Source organism: Aotus nancymaae, unplaced genomic scaffold, assembly GCF_030222135.1.
Source record: "Aotus nancymaae isolate 86718 unplaced genomic scaffold, 86718_ANA_hifiasm-v0.15.2.pri h1tg000008l, whole genome shotgun sequence".
Lineage (NCBI taxonomy): Eukaryota > Metazoa > Chordata > Mammalia > Primates > Aotidae > Aotus > Aotus nancymaae.
In genome coordinates, this window is record NW_026988419.1 from 45,971,539 (window position 1) to 45,996,380 (window position 24,842).

General features: G+C 38.9%; 1 protein-coding gene across 1 annotated transcript; it reads left to right on the forward strand.

Annotated features, from left to right (window-relative positions):
- Nucleotides 1-1,581: 1,581 nt before the first annotated feature.
- LOC110568526 (PAX3- and PAX7-binding protein 1-like) lies at nt 1,582-6,329 on the forward strand. The gene is made up of 2 exons (XM_064372764.1): nt 1,582-1,599; nt 4,977-6,329. Exons 1-2 carry the CDS (start codon nt 1,582-1,584, stop codon nt 6,099-6,101), a joined length of 1,143 nt encoding a protein of 380 aa, XP_064228834.1. The 3' UTR covers nt 6,102-6,329.
- Nucleotides 6,330-24,842: the final 18,513 nt, after the last annotated feature.

The window sequence follows — 24,842 nt, forward strand, 5'->3', positions numbered from 1 at the left end:
GCCCATCAATGATAGACTGGATAAAGAAAATGTAGCACACATACACTTTGGAATACTATGCAGCCATAAAAAAAGGTTGAGTTCAAGTCCTTTACAGGGACATGGATGAATCTAGAAAGCATCATTCTCAGAAAACACACACAGAAAACCAAACACCACATGCTCTCACTCATAAGTGGGTGTTAAACAATGGAAACACATGGAAACAGGGATGGGAACATCACAAACTGGGGTCTGTTGGGGGTGGGGGCCAAGGCAAGAGATAATGGGGGGTGGGGAGGTTCAGGAGAGATAACATTAGGAGAAATAACTAATGTAGGTGACAGGAGGATGGAGGCAAAAAACCACAATGGCACGTGTATACATATGTAACAATCCTGCAAGATCTGCACATGTACCCCAAAAGTTAAAGTAAAATAAAAAATAAAACAATAGGAATGTCAATGAGTTTTATGTATTCATTCTATATCGAGAAACATGCTAACCTCTTATTAGTGCCAATAATTTGTTTATATGCCATCTTAGATTTTATATATATATATATATAAATATTTAAAATCAATTAAATTAATATACATTAATATAAAATTATATACATATATATATTTACATCATAGGCAAATAATGGAATTTACTCATTCCAATACCAATTCTCATACTTTTTACCTGTTATCCTTGTCTTATTGCATTGATTACAAACTCTTATAAAATTCTTACATAGCTCCTTACTTTAATGGGCATTTTCTAAGGTTTCACCATTAACAGTATTTTCCACAAGTTTAGATAGACTTTCATTGTTGGGCAAGTCATTTTCTATTTTGAGATTATGAAAACTTTTCATAACAAATGAGTGCTGAACTTATTGCATGAGTTTTCTGCATCTATTGAATCAATCATAAATCTTTTCTCTATTAATATGTTAACATGGTGATATATTAAGATAAAAAATATTTTAATATTAAGTGATCCATGATATCCCACAGTACACATTATTTGACAATAATGCATTTTCAATGTATTTCTCAATATCACTACCTAATGTGTAACTTAGTATCTTTACATGTATGTTAAGTATTATTGAACAAAAGTATTTCTTAGAGGCACTAACCTTTTCTGGTTTTTGTATCACTTACTATGTGTGTCACTGCTCTTAGATTGTCTCTTTTATTTTGCCATTTAATCACCACAGTTCTATGAGGTAGGTACCCTGGTCATAATCCTGATTAGGAAAGTGGAACCGCTAAGCATTTCCCTAGGAATATAGTTAGTAAGTATGTAAACAGGAACACATTTTCTGTTCTGTAGAGAAATTTAACAGTGAATTGTTATGTATTTCCTGATAGTTGGATAAAAATTTGCCAATAACTAAGATTCCTGCTTTTATTCCCAACATTGCATTTCCCTAATGGATTTCAGTATATTCAGTTTTAAAATATCTTCCCAGATCCATTTTAATAAGTTATACTCCTCTAGAAAATATTCCATTAAATCTGTATTTTCACATTACATGTTATACATACATAATCAACTATTCAATAATTTAATATGAAAATATATATTGTCTTTGGTTATTCCTGATTAATGTCGTTAGAGGTTTGCGTAAGTTTTTAATGTTTTCTAAAAATGAACTTCATTCTAGGTTGAAACTCCTTATTGTAGATTGCTTTTCTAAATTTCTTTATTTCTGTTATTATTACTTTTTTCTACCTTCTTATGATTTATTATTTTTCTAACATTTTTACTTAAATGTTATTCAGTTAAATATATTTAGCTAATGATTTTACACTTATTTTGTGTTAGTATACACATTTAAGGTTAACATTTTTCCTGTGAGTATATTTTTTACTGTAGTTTATCAGTTGTGCTTCTCTTGTTTTTCAGATCTAAATAGTTTATAATTTGCAATACAATTTCTACTTTAAGTTATCAAATATTTGGAAAAGTACATTTTGGCTTTTTTTTTTAAAGTACATTTACTAATTTTATTATATTGTTTTCAGAGAACATGCTTTCTATGTTACCAACTCTTAGAGACTTCCTTTGTGCTCAAGTACATGAACAATTTTAAAAGACATCCTATGGATGGACGTCACCTACCAGCCAGTAAGCCTTCTAGAATTGAATTGAAAATGAAGTAAGCCTTCTCGAATCTTTCTCTTTCACTCATTACAATTAAAAATACAACACAAAATACTGAAACACATTACATGAGGATAATTCTTAAACCTAACTAATAGTGAAGAGGTTGAGGAGAGACATCAAAACTCAAAAAATGATAATCAACAAATGTCAAATCCAGGATGATAAAGATATTGTAATAAAGACTTTATGTAAGGTATTATAACCATGCTCCATTAGTAGATTATGTATGTATAACATGTAACGTGAAAAAACAATATTCAAATAGTGAGTTTCATGGGATAATTTCCTTGAAGATCATCTGGACTTGATATAAGAATGGGCCAAATCAGGGAAGAATGTGATGGGAACACACAGCAAAAACTTTGAGAAAAGCCTGGTTTACCATCACAGGACTAAGAAACTGGGAACCTGAGATGTGAAAAGTCGAGTTTCAAGGAAAAATCTCAATGTGTTTTTCTCTCTCTCCCCCAAGGAAAGCTTCATTGACCAGCATCAGTACTTGTAGAGACAGCAGCAGAAACATAAGCCCTAGAAATCCAACTTTCTGAACAGAGAAACCAGAAAAATGTGACACTATAATCCTCTGTGTGTCAAGTCTGTGCAAGGAATTTCTTTTTATTTTCTGTATTTTCATTCATTGTTCTACCCCAGGGTATATCCAGTAACAGAACTAAGCAACTGTGTAGAAGACTTAGACAGAAGACCTTGGCAAGAGGGACTGGTAAAAGGGGATCCTGGAAGACTGTGTGAAAGAAAACTAATCAAAAACAAACAAACAAGAAACAGAAGTGAAGAAGAGAATTCTCCATTTACCAGAAACTCTACCTGAATGCAACACATCCAAAGAAGCATGGCAAAAGCTTTAATAATTGAACTGTGAATCAGCTCCAAAGTCTTACACTAATCCTTGACTGTTTCAGATAACATGGTAAAGACTTTAAAAACCTGAACTGACATTTGAACTAACACCAGTGGAAGGCAAGATAAAACTCATTGTCTGAATCCAAGTGGATTGATTAGTAACCAAAAACTCTTCAAAAGATTTTAACAACATGCAGAGTCTCACAACACATTATTCAAAATTTTGAAGATGCAAAGCAAAATTGTGCCACATACAAATAACCAAAAAACAAAATTGGACCTATTGTCCAGAGGAGCAGCAATCAACAAATGTTAAATCCAAGATGATCCAGATGTTGGAATAAATACTTTATAATAGCTATTGCAACCATGCTCCATGATGCAAAGGTAGTTACTCTTGAAATTAATGGCAATAAGGACATTCTTAACAGAGCAACAGAAACTACTGGAAAAAGAAAAAAAAAATGGACATTTAAAAGTAAAAAACACAACACCTGAAATGTTAAAATTACCTAGACAGGCTCAATAAAAGGATAGAGATGACAGAGGAAAAAGTCAGTAAACTTAAAAATTGATCAATGAAAATTATTTAGTCTAAATAACAGAGAGAAACCAGATTCAAGTGAAAATGACCAGAGCCTCTAGGGCTTGTACATAATATAACAAAATCCAAAAACCTAGTATTTCTGTCATTGGCGTCTATGAAGTAAACAGCAAAAACGATTGGTGCAGACAAATATTTGGAGATATAATGTACAAAAAAAATCCTAAAAGTTTAGGGAAAAACATTAATTTCCTTCAAAAAATTTCAAGAAGTTCAGAAAAATAGTTTAAACCAAACAACACTTAAGGGAAATTATACCAGATGGAAACTTGTAACTTTAGCAATAAGGAAAAGAAACAGTTGGGCATCTGAATAAATGTACTTTAATATTTTTCTGCTCTTAGTTCATTAAAATATACATGAGCTTTGAAACCAAATTTTTAACACTTCTCGAAAGATACCAATGCATGTAAATATCATGAACATGACAAAGCAAGTAGAGAGAAAAGCAGTAAGAACACAGTAGGAATGAACAACACTACCAACCAACTTGACCAAATTGACATTTATACAACAGTCTACCCACCAAGAGCAGAATGCACATTCTCTTAGAGTGCACATGGAACTTTCACCAATATACACCATAAAGGACCACAACAAATTCAAAATAAAAAAAATTACATTTGGTATATATTATACATTATATTTTCCAAACATGAGTAACAAAATATATCTGCAAACACCTAAATATTTAAAAATTAACTAAACCATAGATCAAACACGTAGTATTGTGGGAACATGGAAAATATACTGAAATAAATGAAAACACAAATTAAACATCTAAGAAATAAAAGGGAGGTACTCCCACAGAATCCACAGATATTAAAAGACCAATAGTACCAACACTTCTCTACCCATGATTTAAACAACTTAAATACGATAGACTACAACCTTGAAAAATGTAAATTACCAAAACTCACTAAAGAGCCAAGTGTTTATATCTACATCTAGAAAATTAAATACTTTATTTAAAAACTTCTATTACCCAATGATAAATATTACTAAATGTTTAACAAAGAAATGATACTAATTCCACATATTTTCTTGTAGAAACCGAGATGGGACTGACAGGAAGATATTTCCCACCTCACTTTATGAAGTCAGGATTACCTTGATACCAAAATCAACCACAAATATTACAATAAAGGAAAAATACAATATACTACCTCTCATGAATATAAACAAAAATGATCCTCAACAATTAAAATCCAGTAATACATTTAAAATATAATATAAAATTATATTTTATTTAATAAAATTAGATGCACAATGATGTATCTATTAGAATTCCTCTAAAAGAAAACAACCACACACAGAATTGACAATGCCAAGTGCTAGCTGAGAGGCAAACCAACAGGAACTCTCGCAGGTAGCTGAAGACGATGCAAAATTACACACCACTCTAGAAAACAATGCCTTATCGGGCCCCGGCGGCAGCGACAGGGCCCCCGGGGGGGAGTCGATGCTGGGCCCTGGGCCGCCACCACTTTCCGCGCTGACCCCAGGCCTCGGGGCTGAGGCCGGGGGCGGCTTTCCCGGCGGCGCGGAGCCCGGCAACGGGCTGAAGCCGCGCAAGAGGCCTCGCGAGAACAAAGAGGTGCCCCGGGCCAGCCTGCTCAGCTTCCAGGATGAGGAGGAAGAAAATGAAGAAGTTTTCAAAGTGAAGAAATCAAGTTATAGCAAAAAGATAGTGAAATTGCTCAAGAAAGAATATAAAGAAGATCTTGAAAAATCGAAGATTAAGACAGAACTCAACTCATCAGCAGAAAGTGAACAACCTTTGGACAAAACAGGACATGTTAAGGATACAAATCAAGAAGATGGAGTCATCATCAGTAAACATGGTGAAGATGAAATGGATATGGAAAGTGAAAAAGAAGAAGAAAAGCCAAAGACTGGTGGAGCTTTTTCAAATGCTTTATCTTCATTGAATGTTCTCCGTCCAGGAGAAATTCCAGATGCAGCTTTTATACATGCTGCAAGGAAAAAGCGCCAAATGGCCCGAGAATTGGGAGATTTCACTCCTCATGATAATGAGCCTGGTAAAGGCCGCCTTGTTAGGGAAGATGAGAATGATGCCAGTGATGACGAAGATGATGATGAGAAACGCCGGATAGTTTTTTCTGTGAAAGAAAAGTCACAAAGACAAAAAATTGCTGAGGAAATAGGAATTGAGGGGAGTGATGATGATGCTTTAGTAACTGGAGAACAGGATGAAGAACTCAGCCGATGGGAACAGGAGCAGATAAGGAAAGGAATTAATATCCCTCAGGTTCAAGCCAGTCAGCCCGCAGAAGTGAATATGTATTACCAGAACACTTACCAGACAATGCCTTACGGCTCATCCTATGGCATTCCTTATAGTTATACGGCCTATGGATCATCAGATGCCAAATCTCAAAAAACAGATAATACAGTCCCTTTCAAAACTCCCAGTAATGAGATGACTCCCGTTACTATTGATTTGGTAAAGAAACAGCTTAAAGACAGGTAGGGCAGATCAACTTCTTAAAGACCTGTCTGCTAGCTTTCTGTTCCCTCAGGCAACATGTAGTCTGGGGTAGCAGATGCAGAATATCAGCAAAGAAGATTCACTGGCCCAGCTTCAAAAGCTAAACAGAAGATGACTTCATACTTTGTTCTGCTACCTTCTTGGATTACTTCTGTGGAAGCCTCGAAAAGTTATAAAAAATGCCACTCCATGATCTTGTTGAAGACATTTCTGGGTTTGTACCTCTTGGACTCTGAAAAAGTGTAGTCACGCTATGGGGGGAAAAGCAAAACAGTGAGATTTTGGTTAGCCCACAACCATCATCAGAGATTATTACAAACAACTCTATGCACATAAATTAGAAAACCTGGAAGAAATGGATAAATTCCTGGACAGTAGTCTCCTCCCATGCCTAAACCAAGAAGAAGTCGAAACCCTGAATAGACCAATAACAAGGTCTGAAGTCGAGGCAGCAATTAAGAGCCTACCACCCAAAAAAGCCCAGGTCCAGATGGGTTCACAGCCGAATTCTACCAGACATACAAAGAGGAACTGGTACCATTCCTACTGAAACTATTCCAAATAATCCAAAAAGAGGGAATCCTTCCCAAATCATTTTATGAGACCAACATCATCCTAATACCAAAACCTGGCAGAGACTCAACAAGAAAAGAAAACTACAGGCCAATATCCATGATGAACATAGATGCAAAAATCTTCAATAAAATACTGGCAAGCCGATTGCAACAGCACATCAAAAAGCTTATCCACCATGATCAAGTAGGATTCATCCCGGGGATGCAAGGCTGGTTCAATATACGCAAGTCTATAAATGTAATTCACCACATAAACAGAACCAAAAACAAAAACCACATGGTTATCTCAATTGATGCAGAGAAGGCCTTCGACAAAATTCAACAGCCCTTTATGCTAAAAACTCTCAATAAACTAGGTATCGACGGAACGTATCTCAAAATAATAAAAGCTATTTATGACAAACCGACAGCCAATATCATACTGAATGGGCAAAAACTGGAAGCATTCCCTTTGAAATCTGGCACTAGACAAGGATGCCCTCTCTCACCACTCCTATTCAATATAGTACTGGAAGTTCTAGCCAGAGCAATCAGGCAAGAAAAAGAAATAAAGGGTATTCGATTAGGAAAGGAGGAAGTCAAATTGTCTCTATTTGCAGACGACATGATCGTATATCTAGAAGACCCTATCACCTCAGCCCAAAATCTCCTGAAACTGATAAGCAACTTCAGCAAAGTCTCAGGATACAAAATCAATGTGCAAAAATCACAAGCATTCCTATACACCAATAACAGACTTAAAGAGAGCCAAATCAAGAACGAACTGCCATTCACAATTGCTACAAAGATAATAAAATACCTAGGAATACAACTAACAAGGAACGTAAAGGACCTCTTCAAGGAGAACTACAAATCACTGCTCAACGAAATAAGAGAGGACACAACCAGATGGAGAAACATTCCATGTTCATGGTTAGGAAGAATTAATATCGTGAAAATGGCCATACTGCCCAAAGTAATTTACAGATTCAACGCTATCCCCATCAAGCTACCAATGACCTTCCTCACAGAACTGGAAAAAACCACCTTAAACTTCATATGGAACCAAAAGAGAGCCCGCATAGCCAAGTCAATTCTAAGCAAAAAGAACAAAGCGGGAGGCATCACACTACCGGACATCAAACTCTACTACAAGGCTACAGTAATCAAAACAGCATGGTACTGGTACCAAAACAGAGATATAGACCAATGGAACAGAACAGAGGCGTCGGAGGCGACACAACATATCTACAACCACCTGATCTTTGACAAACCTGAAAAAAACAATCAATGGGGAAAGGATTCCATGTTCAATAAGTGGTGTTGGGAAAACTGGCTAGCCATATGCAGAAAGCAGAAACTGGACCCCTTCCTGACACCTTACACTAAAATTGACTCCAGATGGATTAAAGACTTAAACATAAGACATAACACCATAAAAACACTAGAAGGAAACCTAGGCAAAACCATTCAGGACATAGGCGTAGGCAAGGACTTTATGACCAAAACACCAAAAGCATTGGCAACAAAAGCCAAAATAGACAAATGGGACCTAATCAAACTCCACAGCTTTTGCACGGCAAAAGAAACAGTCAATAGAGTGAATCGGCAACCAACAGAATGGGAAAAAATTTTTGCAGCCTACCCGTCTGACAAAGGGCTGATAGCCAGAATTTACAATGAACTAAAAAAGATTTACAAGAAAAAAACAAACAAGCCCATTCAAAAATGGGTGAAGGATATGAACAGATGCTTTATAAAAGAAGACATACATGAGGACAACAAACATATGAAAAAATGCTCATCATCACTGGTCATTAGAGAAATGCAAATCAAAACTACATTGAGATACCATCTCATGCCAGTTAGAATGGCGATCATTAAAAAATCTGGAGAAAACAGATGCTGGAGAGGATGTGGAGAAATAGGAACACTTTTACACTGTTGGTGGGAGTGTAAATTAGTTCAACCACTGTGGAAAACAGTGTGGCAATTCCTCAAGGACCTAGAAATAGAAATTCCATTTGACCCAGCAATCCCATTACTGGGCATATATCCAAAGGATTATAAATCGTTCTACTATAAGGACACATGCACACGAATGTTCATTGCAGCACAGTTCACAATAGCAAAGACCTGGAACCAGCCCAAATGCCCATCGATGATAGACTGGACAGGAAAAATGTGGCACATATACACCATGGAATATTATGCAGCCATTAAAAAGGAGGAGTTCACATCCTTCATAGGGACATGGATGAACCTGGAAAACATCATTCTCAGCAAACTGACACAAGAACACAAAATCAAACACCACATGTTCTCACTCATAGGCGGGTGTTGAACAAGGAGAACACATGGACACAGGGAGGGGAGCACTATACACGGGGGTCTGTTGGGGGGGAGGGGGGATAGTGGGGGGGTGGGGAGTTGGGGAGGGATAGCATGGGGAGAAATGCCAGATATAGGTGAAGGGGAGGGAGGCAGCAAATCATACTGCCACGTGTGCACCTGTGCAACAACCTTGCATGTTATTCACATGTACCCCAAAATCTAAAATGCAATAAAAAAAAAAAGAAAAGAAAACAATGCCTTATAATGTCAAACATACACTTAGCATACAATCCAATAACCACACATTTTAGCTTTAACCTAAGTGTGATAAAAACCCACATTGATGCAAATACGAAATGTCAATAGCCGCTAAAGTTATGTTCTGAAAAAGTAGATTTCAACTCTGATTATTTTATCACTGAACTCCTCTGAAATCAACACAGAAAGTCACAGAAAATCTCAGGTCATCTAGCTCACTCTACTTGTAACTTACAGTAAATTTAAACCCACATTTTGAGGGGAGAAAGTTATAAAGTACTTCAATTGTTCATTTTTTCATTTTCTTTTAAACTGAGTTACAGAGAAGATAAGGTAGAGAAAGCAAACAAAAACGATTATTTTGAAAGAAAAATCTTTGAAATAGCTGAAAATAATTACTTTCATGTGAAAAATATAATCCATATAAGCTTCAATGTTCTTTTGCCTCTTAAATCAAATATTAGAATCCTATTTCTAAAATAAAAAATAATATTTTTTATTAAAATTCTTTTTTATGTATTCCATTTCTGAATGTGAAATATTACATACCACCAAAAGTCTAACACTAAAGTGTTAAACATTCAAACTGATTGATCCTTCTTTCCTTGGAAAAAATTTGTTTTTATTTTATATTATTTTCAGAAAACTCAGTTATTTAAAAACTTATTGTTCCAATTATATCTATATTATTTAAAAATTATAATAAAAAGAGAAATAATTAATCATTGATATAATGTACCTATTAACATCACATATTTTCAAAAATAAGCTTAATTGGTACTATGGAGCATATATATCTCATACTCAAATATCATTGAATATCACCTCATTACTTCATCTGTGTTATTTTTGGACATAAAAGACAATCCACAGAGGAATAGGGATGTTCTTCTCTATGTTTGCTGCTGTACACGTCCCCTGCCTTCAAGCAGGATAGATGAATTTTGTTATTGTATTTTCTTCCACTAAAACATAAATATAACAATCAACCCTTTTTGTTCCTTCTCATTATTAAACTCTTTTCCTCATATTTCTTTTTCTCCTGTTTCACCCTGTGGTCCCTTGAATTCTTTAATGAGTATTTCCCTTCCTTATTTATATCTTTATATGTATTTACATGTACCTTCTATAGCTTTCCTATTCAATTCTTATTTTGAGGGCTAGTTTAATGGCCAACAAATTATGGTGTTACACTAACGATCATTTTTTCCAACTGATTCCTCCTCTTTTTTAATACAATATCGCTTCCACTAAATGTCTGACCACCGATTGAAAGCGTCAATTCAGCTGTGCATACACTTCATTATTTTTCTTCTCTTTGTAATGTACGTGTATAATGTGTTTTGAAAAAATAAAAATTAAATTTTGTAGATTTCTAAATTAAAGTTTCCCAAGAATTAATAAAATATTTTTTATTAAAAATCAATATGGATTCCCCTAAAAGATGACAAGTGCATATTAATAATACAATAATACGAACGTATTTCTTATACTCCCTGAAGAACTATTTTAAATGTTTTTTATTAATGAATAAGCAACAGCCCTGAAATGTACTAAAAAGATAGCAACCAGGTAAGGAAATAGTCATGCTTTTCTACAGAAGTGCCTTTGATAACAATGGAGCCCTGTATTGGTAAGTCATGTTATTCCTAGCCTTTAGCTGAACACATTACACAAGTTATTGAATTTCATCATTCAAAGAAACTTGCAATTATTCACATTTTTATCAAAATATATTAGATGACGAAACAGAACCACAGTTAGGAAATTTCTCTATGATCACATAGCAAGAAATGGAATTGAAACACAAATGTGTCTATCACCAAAGACACTATTATTTCATGATTGACAGGGAAGCCAGCTATCAGTTAGAACATAGAGTACTATACTTCTTACATAACATGAAAAAGAAACAAAAACTAAGTGAATCTAGATTGTGACGAATAATGAAAAAAAACTAAAATATAAGGGAAAATGCCCAAGAATGTTACAGAAATTATGTATCATTAAACTCATGGCCAGCGACACACATAAATTGTGCATAAGACTAAAACTTGACTAACAGTTGGAATTCTTTATGAAAATGTAAAACTTTTATTTTAAATGTCCTTTCTGTATAATAAAATGTTCACATTTACTCTCTCACAACTTAAAAGCAGCCTTTACTCTTATATTAAAACAGAAAAATTGTAGGGCTTACTAAGTGTTCAGACTTTAAATGCCAATAAATAACATGCTCCTCTTCATTTCCTGAACACAATTTCAAAATTAGTTATGCGTTGTAAACATAATTGTAAAGTATATGGAACTGCTGACAAAATGTTTCAGTTCATTTGACCTAGTGTTACATTTTGAAATGCTTTCTTAAAAAAAGCAAAATTCAAACAAATTTACATGGACATAATTAAAATGTCCATGGGCTTTACATACCAAGAAAAAACTGACATTATCATGTAAAATACACAAACTAGCAAGGAAGAACACTTCCTATATATATTTATGTAACCGTAATCTAAGGGAGTTCTTATTTGTGCCTTATTTAGATAGAAACCATCCAGGGAAACTTAGAGTAACAATAGAAAGAATGGGACTCTTCCTTTAGAGATAATTTTCTCCCACCAGGAAATTAAATGTTTCTCCTGGCAGCCAGTAAAGTACACAGAGGAATGTCAGCTCACACGTATACCTCTTCAAAGCTAATCACAAACTGGGGTTACCCAAGGTTCAGACTGAAGAGAGGAGCAGTCTCAGTGATACATATTATTTGAGCATGTAACCCAATCTATAAGAATCAGCTAGAAAACAATGGTTCTTTAGGATTTTGTAACAATAATCACACTAAAGTACAAATATAACACTTTCATATTACTGAAGGAGAACTAACATCTGTCCTAAAGATGCCTCAGATTATATTTTGTGTTTACAATTGTATAATATGAAGAGATACACTTTTGTACATCAAAATATATGTAAATCAGGAAACTTATTACACTGCCTATCTGGACAGAATTGGTTTTATGTAGACAAAAGAGCCATATATTTAGAATCATCGAATCCACGAGTATACGTGAGTTTCAGTCACTAGTTGCTATGTCAACTTATTAATATCCTGTAACATTTCTAGGCCTCAGTTTCTTCAACTGTAAAAACTCAAATAATTGTATCTGGCTTGGAAGAGGACAGAATAAAGTTACACAAGTAGATGGCTCTAAACACTTGCTACTACTATACAGAGATAAAGTAGTGTTATCATTGTGTCCATAAGAATAAAAAGATCATCACTGAAATTTTGCCACGTAGAATCTCAGACAAAACACATTATCGAAAATGCGAGGATCTTCTCAGTGCTAGCACTTGCAACTCGACATCTCCTTGCTCTAAATCCAGTCCAACTGAAGACTGAACTAGCCATTCGGAGCAGGAACCAGAATCAGACTAGCACTAGAGAGACATCTAGTGTTTGAAATAATAGAAGAGCAGATGTGATGGTTAAAATAAAATTTTTAAGGAATTAAACATTCCATATTCAAAGAAAGCCATATAAATGTTAAATCATTATTACAACAATGTCTCCAGAAATTAAAAAATATATTAGTTGAATTTCAAATCATAAACAGACAAAGAGCCAGGAGTCAAAAATGGGAACTCCAGAAACTCACTGTTTAAGACATTTACCACTTAACAGGATACAGTTTAGAGCAAAATCAAGATCAAAGAGATCTGTAGAGAGAATAAGTAAACAGGACAAACATTTTGTAACATGGTAATCAGTGAAGAAAAATAATTAGCTTTTGAATTTCTTTGTTCTTCCTTCTCTAGTTTTTTTAATTGTGATGTTGGGGTATTGATTTTAAATCTTTCCTGCTTTTTCTTGTGGGCATTTACTTCTATAAATTTCCTTCTACACACTGCTTTAACCGTATCACAGAGATTCTCTTACGTTCTGTCTTTTTTCTCATTGATTTTAAAGAACAACTTCATTTCTGACTTAATTTCATTATTTTCCCAGTAGTCATTCAGGAGCATGTTGTGCACTTTCCATGTAGTGGTGCAATTTTGATTACACTGTGATCTAAAATGTTGTTTGTTATAATTTCCATTCTTTTGAATTTGCTAAGGACTGTTTTCATTCCAATTGTGTGGTCAATTTTACAATAAGTGTGATTTGACGCTGAGAAGAATGTATATACTATTGATTTGCAGTGAAGTATTCAATAGGTATCTATTAGGTATGCTTGGTACAGAGCTGACTTCAAATCCTGGATATCTGTGTTAATTTTCCATCTCATTGATATGTATAATATTGAAAGAAGGGTTATAAAGTCTCCCACTATTATCGGGTGGGAATTTGGGACTCTTTATAGGTCTCCAAGAACTTGCTTTATGAATCTGGAAGCTCCTATATTTGGTGTATATATATTTAGGGTAGTTACCTTGTCTTCATGCATTTATACCTTTGCAATTATATACCGCCCTTCTTTGCTTCTTTTTCTTTGTTGGTTTAAAATCTGTTTTATAAGAGGCTACGACTGCAACCCCTGCTTTTTCTTGCATTCCATTTACTTGGTAAACAATCCTCCAGCACTTTATTTTGAGACTATGTGTGTCTTTCCACATTAGCTAGGTGTCTAGAATACAACACAACTATGGGTCTTGACTCTATCCAATTTGCCAGTCTTTGTCATTTACTTGGGGTGTGTAAGCCATTTACACTTCAGGTTCATATTGTTATGCCTGAATTTGTTCCTTTTATTATGATGCTACCTAGTTACTTTACTGGATTGTTGATATTCTTTATATTATCTATGTTCTTTACAATTTGGTATGTTTTTATAATGCCTGGTATCAGTTGTTCATTCCATGTTGAGCGCATCCTTCAGGAGCTATTCTAAGGGGAGCCTGCTGGTGACAAAAAATTTCTCAGCATTTCCTTGCCTGTTAAGAATTTTATTTCTCCTTCACTTACTTAAGGTTCGTTGGGCTGGATATTACATTCAAGTTTGAAAAAAATTTTTTAAGAATATTTTCTTTAAGAATATTGGTCCCCACTCTCTTCTGGCTTACAGATTTTATGCAGAGAAATTCATTGTTAGTATGATGGGTTTCCCTTTCTGGGTAACCAGATCTTTCTCTCTGGCTGCCCTTAACATTTTTTTATTATTATTTCAACATGTGTGAATCTCCCACTAATGTGTCTTTCAGTTGTTCTTCTTGAGGAGTATCTTTGTGGTGTTCTCTGTATTTCCTGCATTTGAGTGTTTGCATGTGCTGCTAGGCTCTGGAAGTTTTCCTCGATAATATCATGAAGACTGTTTTCCAAATTTGTTCCATTCTCCTCACTTTCAGGTACACCAATCAAACATAGATTTGTCTTTTCACATACTCCAATATTTCTTAGAGTCTTTGTTCCTTTTTCTTTCACTCTTCTTTCTCCAAACTTGTCTTCTTAACTTTATTTCATTAAGTTGGTAAATCTGATATCCTTTCTTCCACTTCATCAATTCAGCCATTGATACTTGGGTATACTTTTCAAAGTGTTTTGAAACCAATGGGAACAAAGACACAACATACCAGAATGTAAAGGACACATTTAAGCAGTATGTAGAGGGAAATTTATACCACTAAATGCCCACAAAAGAAAGCAGGAAAGATCTAAAATTGACACCTTTACATCATAATTACAAGAACTAGAAAAGCAAGAGCAAATGCATTCAACAGCTAGCCGAACACAAGAATTAACTAAGATCAGAGCAGAGCTGAAGGAGATAGGGACATGAAATACCCTTCGAAAAATTAATGAATCAAGGAGCTTTGTTTTTTGAGAAGATCACAACATACACAGACCACTAGCTAGACTAATAAACAAGAAAAAAGAAAGAATCAAATAGATGCAATAAAAAGGGGATATCACCACCAATCCTACGGAAATAAAAACTACCGTGAGAGTACCATAAATGCCTCTACACAAATAAACTACAAAATCTAGAAAAAAATGGATATATTCATAAAAACATACACCCTCTGAATACTAAACCAGGAAGAATTGGAATCCCTGAATAGAACAAAAACAAGTTCTGAAATTGAGACAGTAATTAATAGCTTACCAACCAATAAAAGTCCAGAATCTGACTGATTAACACTTGAATTCTATTAGAGATACAAATAGGAGCTGGGACCATTTCTTCTGAAACTACCCCAAACAATAAAAAAAAGAGGGCATCCTCACTAACTAATTAATGAGGCCAGATCATCCTGATACCAAAACCTGGTGAAGACATAACAATAAAAGGAAATTTCAGGCCAATATCCCTGATGAACATTGATCAGAAAATCCTTAATAAAATACTGGCAAACGTAACCAAGCAGCACATTAAAAAGCTTATCCATAACAATCAATTCAGCTTCATCCCTGTGATGCAAGTCGAATTCAACATATGCAAATCAATAAACATAATCCATCACATAAACTGAACCAGTAACAAAAACAGCATGATTATCTGAATAGATGCAGAGAAGGCCTTTGACAAAATTGAATAGCCCTTCATACAAAAAACTCACAATAGACTAGGTATGGATGGAACGTATCTCAAAATAATAAGAGCAATTTTTGACAAACCCACAGCCAATATCACAATGAATGGGCAAAACCTGGAAGCATTCACTTTGAAAACAAACATAAAACAAAGATGCCCTCTCTCATCACTCCTATTTAACATAATATTGGAAGTTCTGGCCAGGGCAATCAGGCAAGAGAAATAAATAAAAGGTATTCAATAAGGAAAAAAGGAAGTCAAATTGTCTCTGTTTACAGATGACATGACTGCACATTTAGAAAACGCCATTGTGTCAGCCCAAAATCTCCTTAAGCAAACTCTCAGGATACAAAATCAATGTGAGAAACTCACAATCATTTCTATACACCAATAACAGACAAACACAAAGCCAAATCATGAGTGAACTCCCATTCACAATTGCTACAAAGAGAATATAATACCTAGAAATACAACTACCAAGGGATATGAAGGACCTCTTCAAGAACTACAAATCTCTGCTCAAGGAAATAAGAGAAAACACAAACAAATAGAAAATCATCCCATGTTTATGCATTGGAATAATCAGTTTCATGAAAATGTCCACTCTACCAGAAGTAATTTATACATTGAATGCTATCTCCATCAAGTTACCACTAACTTTCTTTACATAATTAGACAAAAACAAACTACATTTCATACAGAATCAAAAATGAACCCACATACCCAAGACAATCCTAAGCAAAAAGTACAAAGCTGTAGTCATCACACTACCTGACTTCAAACTATACTACAAGGCTACAGTAACAAAAAACAAACAAACAAACAAAAATAGTACTGATACCAAAACAAATATATACACCAATGAAATGGAACAGAAGCCTCAAAATACCACCATGCACCTGCAACCATCTGACCTTTGACAAATCTGACAAAAACAAGCAATGGGGAAAGGATTCTCTATTGAATCAATAATGTTGGGAAAACTAGCTACTCAAAGCTAAAACTGGATCCCTTCTTTACATCTTCTACAAAAATTAACTCAAGATACATTAAAGATTTAAAGGTAAGACCTAAAACCATTAAAACTCCAGAAGAAAATCTATGCAATATCCTACAGGACATAGGCATGGGCAAAGACTTCATGACTAAAACACCAAAAGCAATGACAACAAAAGCCAAAATTGACAAATGGGATCTAATTAAACCAAAGTGCTTCTGCACAGCAAAAGAAACTATCATCAGTGTGATGAGGCAACCCACAAAATAAGAGAAACTTTTTGCAGTCTAACATCTAACAAAGGGCTAATATCCAAAATCTGCAAAGAACTTAAACAACTTTAAAAGAATAAAACCAACAACTCCATCAAAAATTATGCGAAGGATATGAGCACATACTTCTCAAAAAAAGACATTTATGCAGCCAACAAACGTGAAACAAACTCATCATCACTGGTCATTAGAAAACGCAAATCAAAACCACAATGAGATACCATCTCATGCCTCTTAGAATGGCAATTATTAAAAAGACAGGAAACAACAGATGCTGGAGAGAATGTGAAGAAACAGGAAGGCTTTTACACGGTTGGTGGGAGTGTAAAGCAGTTCAACCATTGTGGAAAACAGTGTGGTGATTCTGGAAGGATCCAAAATTAGAAATACCATTTGACTCAGCAATCCTATTACTGGATATATACCCAAAGGATTATACATTATTCTACTACAAAGGCACATGCACATTAATGTTTCTTGCAGCACTGTTTACAATCTCAAACATTTGGACCCAACCCAAATGCCCATCAGTGATAGACTAGATAAAGAAAATGTGGCACATATACACCATGGAATACTATGCAGCCACAAAAAAGAATGAGTGCATGTCTTTTGCAGGGACAAGGATAAAACTGAACACCATGACTCTCAGCAAACTAACACAAGAAAAAAATCAAACACCACATGTTCTCACTCGTAAGTGGGAGTTCATCAATGGAAACACATCAAAATAGGGAGGGTAACATCACACACTGGGGCCTGTCAGGGGTAATGTAGATGACGGGTTGATGAGTGCAACAAACCACCATGGCACGTGTATGCATATGTAAGAAACTTGCATGTTCCACAAATGTACCCCAGAATTTAAAGTATAATAATAAAATAAGCCAGGCGCGGTGGTTCACGCCTGTAATCCCAGCACTTTGGGAGGCCAAGGTGGGTGGATCACGAGGTCAAGAGATCGAGACCATCCTGGTCAACATGGTGAAACCCCATCTCTACTAAAAATACAAAACATTAGCTGGGCACAGTGGCGCATGCCTGTAATCCCAGTTACTCAGGAGGCTGAGGCAGGAGAATTGCCTGAACCCAGGAGACGGAGGTTGCGATGAGCCGAGATCACGCCATTGCACTCCAGCCTGGGTAACAAGAGCGAAACTCCGACTCCAAATAATAATAATAATGATAATAATAATAATAAAATAAATAATACACACATACTTACATAAAATGAAAGGTAAAGGCCAGGTGGGAAGGCCACGTGGTTAAGTTTTGTTGGTCATCCAGGTTGGTAAAGCCATGAGATTAAGGCCATGTAGGTAAGGCCTAGTGGCTAATGTAAGGGTTCTTGTCCAGGGATGGAAGGTAAATACAGGAAATCAGGGCATGGGGATTACTCTAGGGGAGTAAACCTAGAGAGATAAATCTAAGAGTTAAGTCCTGGTAGACAAAACCAGAAGCTTGAGGGCAGTTGTGTAAATGAAAAGTAAGACAATGTGGAAAAGCACTGTGGCTAATCCAGGCTGTTGAAGCTATCAGGTTAAAGGTCATAGGGGTAGGTCAGGTGAGGAAGACTAATGGGGTCTGGCCACGGTGTTAAAATGATGTTGGAAATGGAGAGAGTAAAGGTAGGAAACTAAGGCCTCCTGGGCAAAGTCAGGTGGGTCATGACCAGAGATTGGGTACAGCAAATTAAAGCCAGGCAGGTAAGAACAGATGAATAATAAAGGGCAGGAACTTATGACTACTTGTGTAAGACCAGGAGTTTTAGACCATACAATTAATTCTGATTAAGGAAGTCCAGGAGGTTAATAGGGTCAGATGAATAATGTCAGGCTCCTAATACCATGTGGACAAGATAAGGTGATGAAGGGAAAAGGTTACTAAGTTTGGCTGAGTATGGACAGGTTGTTAAAACCAAGTGTATAAAAGACTATTTGGGTAACAGCAGGCTGGTAAATCAAAGGATAAAACACTCAAGAGAATTAAAGCAAAGTCAACAAGTGAGCCAAATAGTGACATGAGGCTAATACTAGCTGGGTAAGATAGTGAAGGGAAGGCCAGGAGGTTAAGGCAAGCTAAGTAAACTGGGTGGTTCACACCAGATGTGTATCAGGCCAGTAGATTAAGTCACGCTGTCTGAGACCACACAGGTAAGTATGGCCCTAAGTTTAATGAGTTCAGGTGAAAAAGGCCTACTGGGTAAGGTCAGGCAAATACAGCCACTTTGAGGGCCACAAAGTGAAGACCAAGAAACGAATGCGAAAGACCACGACAGAGCAGAATGACACCAGGTTGAAGCCAGTAGGGCAGTGATACTTGAGTAAGACTAGAAGCTTGAGACTAACTGTGAAGGACAACTGGGTAACCTGAAGAGGTACGAACAGCTGGGCGATTTGGGTTAGTAAGGCTAGGTCATTAATGGCACATGGGTAAGGTCAGGTGGGTATGCTAGGTGCATGAGGCCAGGAGATTCATACTGGATGACTAAGGCCAGGGCAGGTAAGTAAATCTAAGTTGGCAAAACCATAAGGTTAAGCCTAGGTCAAAAAGCCAAGTGACTGATACCTTTGGGTGGCTAAGGCCAGTAAGTCAAGGCCTTCCTGAGAAGATCTACTTGGCTAACTCCACCTGGGTAATGCCAAGACATCAAAACTAAACATATTACATCAGAAGGGTAAGGCCATGTCAATTAAAATGAAAGTGTGTGTATAGTTGGGAAGACCCGGTTGATAAGCTATGTTGGTCATCCAGGTTAAAAAGGTCATAAGATTTAGGCCAGCTAGGTAATGCAAGATGTCTAATTATGGCACTGGGGCCCAGTCAGGGCCAGGCCTGCACTTGGGCTAAGCTGGGACTTGGGCTGGTGCTAGGGCTAGGGCTGGGACTTGGTCTAAGCTGGGCCTTGGCTGGGGAAAAACCTGGAGCTTAGGCTGGGGCTTGGGGTGGGCAGGGGCTCAGGCAGGAGCTCCGGTTTCAGCTAACCTGGGCCTTGGCTGGGGCTGCAGCTGAGGCTTGGGCTGGTGCTTCAGCTTGGCTTAGGCTGGGACTGGGGCTGGGGCTAGGACTGGGTCTTGGGCTAGGGCGTGGGGTTGGGGGTAGTGAGTGGAAAAAAGGGCAGAGGAATGTTAAAACCAGGGGAGAAAACCTGAGACGGTAAAGCCAGGTCTTAAAGGGCTGTTAGATTAAAAAGAATAATGATAATAAAAAATAAAACCTAGGACACTTTCAGAAACCGAGGGTGGGGGGCAAGTAGGTCACATACGATTGGTAAGACTAGTAGCAAAATCTAGCTGGCTAATCCAACTTGTTAAGTCCATGAGGTTAAGGTCCATATGGGTAGGTCTGGTGGGAAATGTTAATGGGGTCTGGCCAGGGCTGTAACATGAGATGGAAAAGGCCAGGGAGCAAGCCAGGAGCTTCATTTGGCAGATAAGTGAATCTAACCAGATAAATCAACTGGGTCTTCCTGGGAGATTGAGGCCAGCAAATTACAAAAAGGTGAGTAAGAACACCTGGACAAAGGTGGGAACTTATGGACAATTGGGTGTGGCTAGGACTTTCAGGCAAAGTCATGAAGACTTGACAAAAAGAGCCAGGAGGTGAATAAGGCCAGATGGATAATTTCAACTTTGTCATGCCATGAGGATACAGTAAGGTAAGGAAGGCAATCAGATTACGAAGATCAGCTGAGTTCGGCCAGGTTGTTAAAACCTAGTGCCTATAGCCAGCTCAATGAAAAACTGTTTCAGTAACCCCAGGCTGTGAAATCAATAGGGAAAACATCCAGGAGGTTTCAGTGCAAGTCGCCAAGCCAGTCAAATTAAGACCAGAGGTAAACACTAGGTGGCAAAGACAGTGAAAGGAAGGCAAGGAAGTGAAGACCAACTGGATAAAACTAGGTGATAAACAGCAGATATGTATGAGGCCAGCAGATTCGTCTTGCTGGCTATGGCCAAACATGTGAAGAAGGCAGGTGAGTTTGCCCAGAGTTTAATGAGTTCAGTTGAGGAAGGCCTGCTGGGACAGGTCAGGTAAATACACCCACCTGGGGACCACCAGGTGAACATCAGGAAATGAACGCCAATGGCTTGGACACAGCAGAATGACAACAGCTTAAGGCCAGTAGGCTATGAGACTTGAGGAAGACTAGAAGCTTGAAACTAATTGTGAAGACCACCTGGGTAAGCTGGTGAAGTACAATCAGCTGGACGATTTGGATTGGTAAGGACAGTCGTTAACTTTACACGGGTAGGGTCTGGTGGGTGTGCTAGGTGCATGAGGCCCAGAGATTCATACTGGATGACAAAGGCCAGGGCAAGTGAGTAAATCTAAGTTGGCAAAACCTTTAGGTCAGCACCAGGCAAAAAAACAAAGTGATTAAAACACCTGGGTGGCTTAGGCCAGTAAGTAAAGGCCATCCTGAAGAGAGCTAGGTGGCTAACTTCACCTGGGTAATGCCAAGAAGTAAATATTAAACAGACTAGTTCAGGAGGGTAAGGCTACATGAGTCAGAATAAAAGACTGAGGAAAGGTACGAAGCCGAGGATGGTAAACTATTAGGTCATCCAGGTTGAAAAAACCAGCTCTGTAATGCAAGATGTCTATGGACCTGGGGCTGGGACTCGGGATGGTCCAGGGCTTGCACTAAGTTGGGACTGGCCTGGGGCTAAGCTGGGCGTGGGCTGTGGCTTGGACTGGGGCGAGGGCTATGCTGGGACTGGGAGGGGGCTGGGATTTGGGTGAAGCTGGGACTGGAGCTGAGCTGGGGCTCGGACTTGGCCTGGGGCATGGAGACACATGTAGAGTGAGGGAAAAGGGCAGGGGTATGACAAAACTGGGGGAGATAACCTAGGGAGATAAATCAAGGTAGTTAAGCCCTGTTATGTTAATAATAATAAATAAACATAGGACAGTTTTGAAAATCGAAGCGGGGGATATTGGTGATGTATGAATAGTCAGACTAGTTGGGAAATCCAGCTGGCTAATCCTGGTTGTTAAGGCCACTTTGTTAAGGCCCATAGGCTTGTCAGTTGGGAAAGCCTATTGGGGTCTGGCCAATGAAGTGGAGATGGCCAGGGAACAAGGGCACGGGAGAAATGTCAGGAGCTTCATAAAACAGGTGGGTAAATCTTATCCGGTAAAATCAGCTAAGTCTTGATGGGAGATTGAGTATGGCAAATTACAAACAGCTGAGTAAGAACACGAAGAAAATGGTGGAAATCTATGGCCAGTCAGGTATGGCCAGAACTGTCTGGTGGAGGACCTTTGGGCACCCCCCGCCCCGGCCACATGGAAAGTGCCTAACTTCCGGATGAGGAAAGCCCCTCCTCCCTCGCAAGGAGGGTCCCTTATCTCACTCTGTCTGCCGCCTTGGCTCAGCCCGATTCCCGGCAAACATCCCCCCCGCCCAGTCCCTTATCTCACTCTGTCTACCGCCTTGGCTCGGCCCGATTCCAGCAGCCTTCCGGCCGGGCAACCGACTGAACCAATCACCATCCGCCCCATCAGCTCTCCAGTAACTTCCGGCCCAACAAGCTCTCCACCCGGCAGACATCCCCCCGCCCCGACAGCCAACCTGACCTATTGCCACCTGCCAAATCAGCTCTCCCACCCCCCCAATCCTTCTACCCCTATAAAAACTGCCAAACAAAGAAAGCCGGTGCGAGACTGCTGACTCTTCCCCCGTTACGAGTCCAGTCCGCCCGGAGACTCTCCAATAAAGCCTGAACTCCTCTTTCATCTGGTCTAATTCGGTCGCGCCTTGGGGTCCAAGTTATGAGGGTCCGGGCAGGTCAGACAAGTGGTGCCGAAACCCGGGAGGGGTTGGCCGGTCCGTTGCCTGGCCCTCGTGGCCCGGCTGCGGCCCCCCCCCCAACCTCGGTCTGCCTGCCTCACCGCCGCAGAACTCTGGATAAGGTAAGGCTTTTACCTACCTTATTATCCCTCCTCCTCTTTAGTGGCCATGGTGATTAGCCTCCCGGTGCCAAACCTTCTGGACTCCTCGCCCTAGACTCGGCTGAGCCGAGGCAGTCCTCCGGCTCCTGGAGCCTCCTTACGAAAGTAACAGACAGACGGGGACGCCTTTCTGACTGTTAACTTCACCAGTCCATAGGGTCTGCAATGAGAAGGGACGCCTTCTCCTTGCTTTCTCCCTATCCGGCACCGGTAGGTTCGTCACCCGGTCATGGGGAACATGGAGTCTAAAGGGGACCCAAACACCCCTTTAGGGTGTTTACTCCAAAATTTTTCTAGACTGGGATATTCACAAACCCTGCACAAGAAAATGCTCATATTCTTGTCCCAGGTTGCTTGGCCCTAATACAAACTTAATAACCAGTCACATTGGCCCCCGACTGGCACTTTCAATTTCAACATACTTCAGGATCTCAATAATTTCTGCCGCCGCACTGGCAAAGACAATGAAATTCCCTATGTTCAGGCTTTCTAGGATCTCCGTACCCATCCTGATCTTTGCTCCTCCTGCTCCACCCATCAAATTCTTCTAGCTCGCACCCCTCATAAACCCTCCTTCACTGCCTCTCCCCCTCCTTATCCCTCGTCAGAAAATCTGCCAATACACAAATAAACGGAAAAAGACAAGAGAGAAAAGAAAGCTAGAAAAAAAGAAAAGAAAAAGAAAAGAGAGAGGAAAGAAAGGAAAGAGAAGGGAAAGAAAAGAGAGAGGAGAAGAAAGGAAAGAGAAGGGAAAGAAAAGAGAGAGGAAAGAAAGGAAAGAGAAGGGAAAGAAAAGAGAGAGGAAAAGAAAGGAAAGAGAAGGGAAAGAAAAGAGAGAGGAAAGAAAGGAAAGAGAAGGGAAAGAAAAGAGAGAGGAAAGAAAGGAAAGAGAAGGGAAAGAAAAGAGAGTGGAGAAGAAAGGAAAGAGAAGGGAAAGAAAAGAGAGAGGAAAGAAAGGAAAGAGAAGGGAAAGAAAAGAGAGAGGAGAAGAAAGGAAAGAGAAGGGAAAGAAAAGAGAGAGGAGAAGAAAGGAAAGAGAAGGGAAAGAAAAGAGAGAGGAAAGAAAGGAAAGAGAAGGGAAAGAAGAGAGAGAGAGAAAGAGAAAAAAAAAGAAGAGGAGAGAGAAGAGCCACCTTCAGCCGCTCGCTCCTCCCCCACCCCCTCCGCGCCTTCCGCTCCAGAAGCCACGCCTCCCCTGACCTCTCCGGCGACAGCCTATACCCCCACCCTCTCCACGCCTTTCGCTCCGGAGGCCACGCCTCCCCTGACCTCTCCGGCGACAGCCTATACCCCCACCCTCTCCACGCCTTTCGCTCCGGAGGCCACGCCTCCCCTGACCTCTCCGGCCACAGCCTATACCCCCACCCTCTCCGCGCCTTTCGCTCCAGAGGCCACGCCTCCCCTGACCTCTCTGACGGCAGCCCATGCCCCCACCGTCTCCGCGCCTTTCGCTCCAGAGGCCACGCCTCCCCTGACCTCTCCGGCAACAGCCTATACCCCCACCCTCTCCGCGCCTTCTGCTTCGGAGGCCCCACCTCCTCTTGCCTCCCCGGTAGCCGCCCATACCCGCTCTCATCAACCCACAATCCTAGCCCCTCTTCGAGAAGTAGCAGGCACAGAAGGCTTAGTTCAGGTCCATGTCCCTTTCTCACTCCAAGATCTGTCACAGATTAAGCGGCAACTTGGCTCGTTCCCAGCAGACCCCTCCAATTATATCAAGGAATTCCAATATCTCACTCAGGCACACAGCCTCACTTGGCATGACATCCACGTTATCTGTACCTCCACACTCACAGTAAAGGAGCATGAGCGTATCC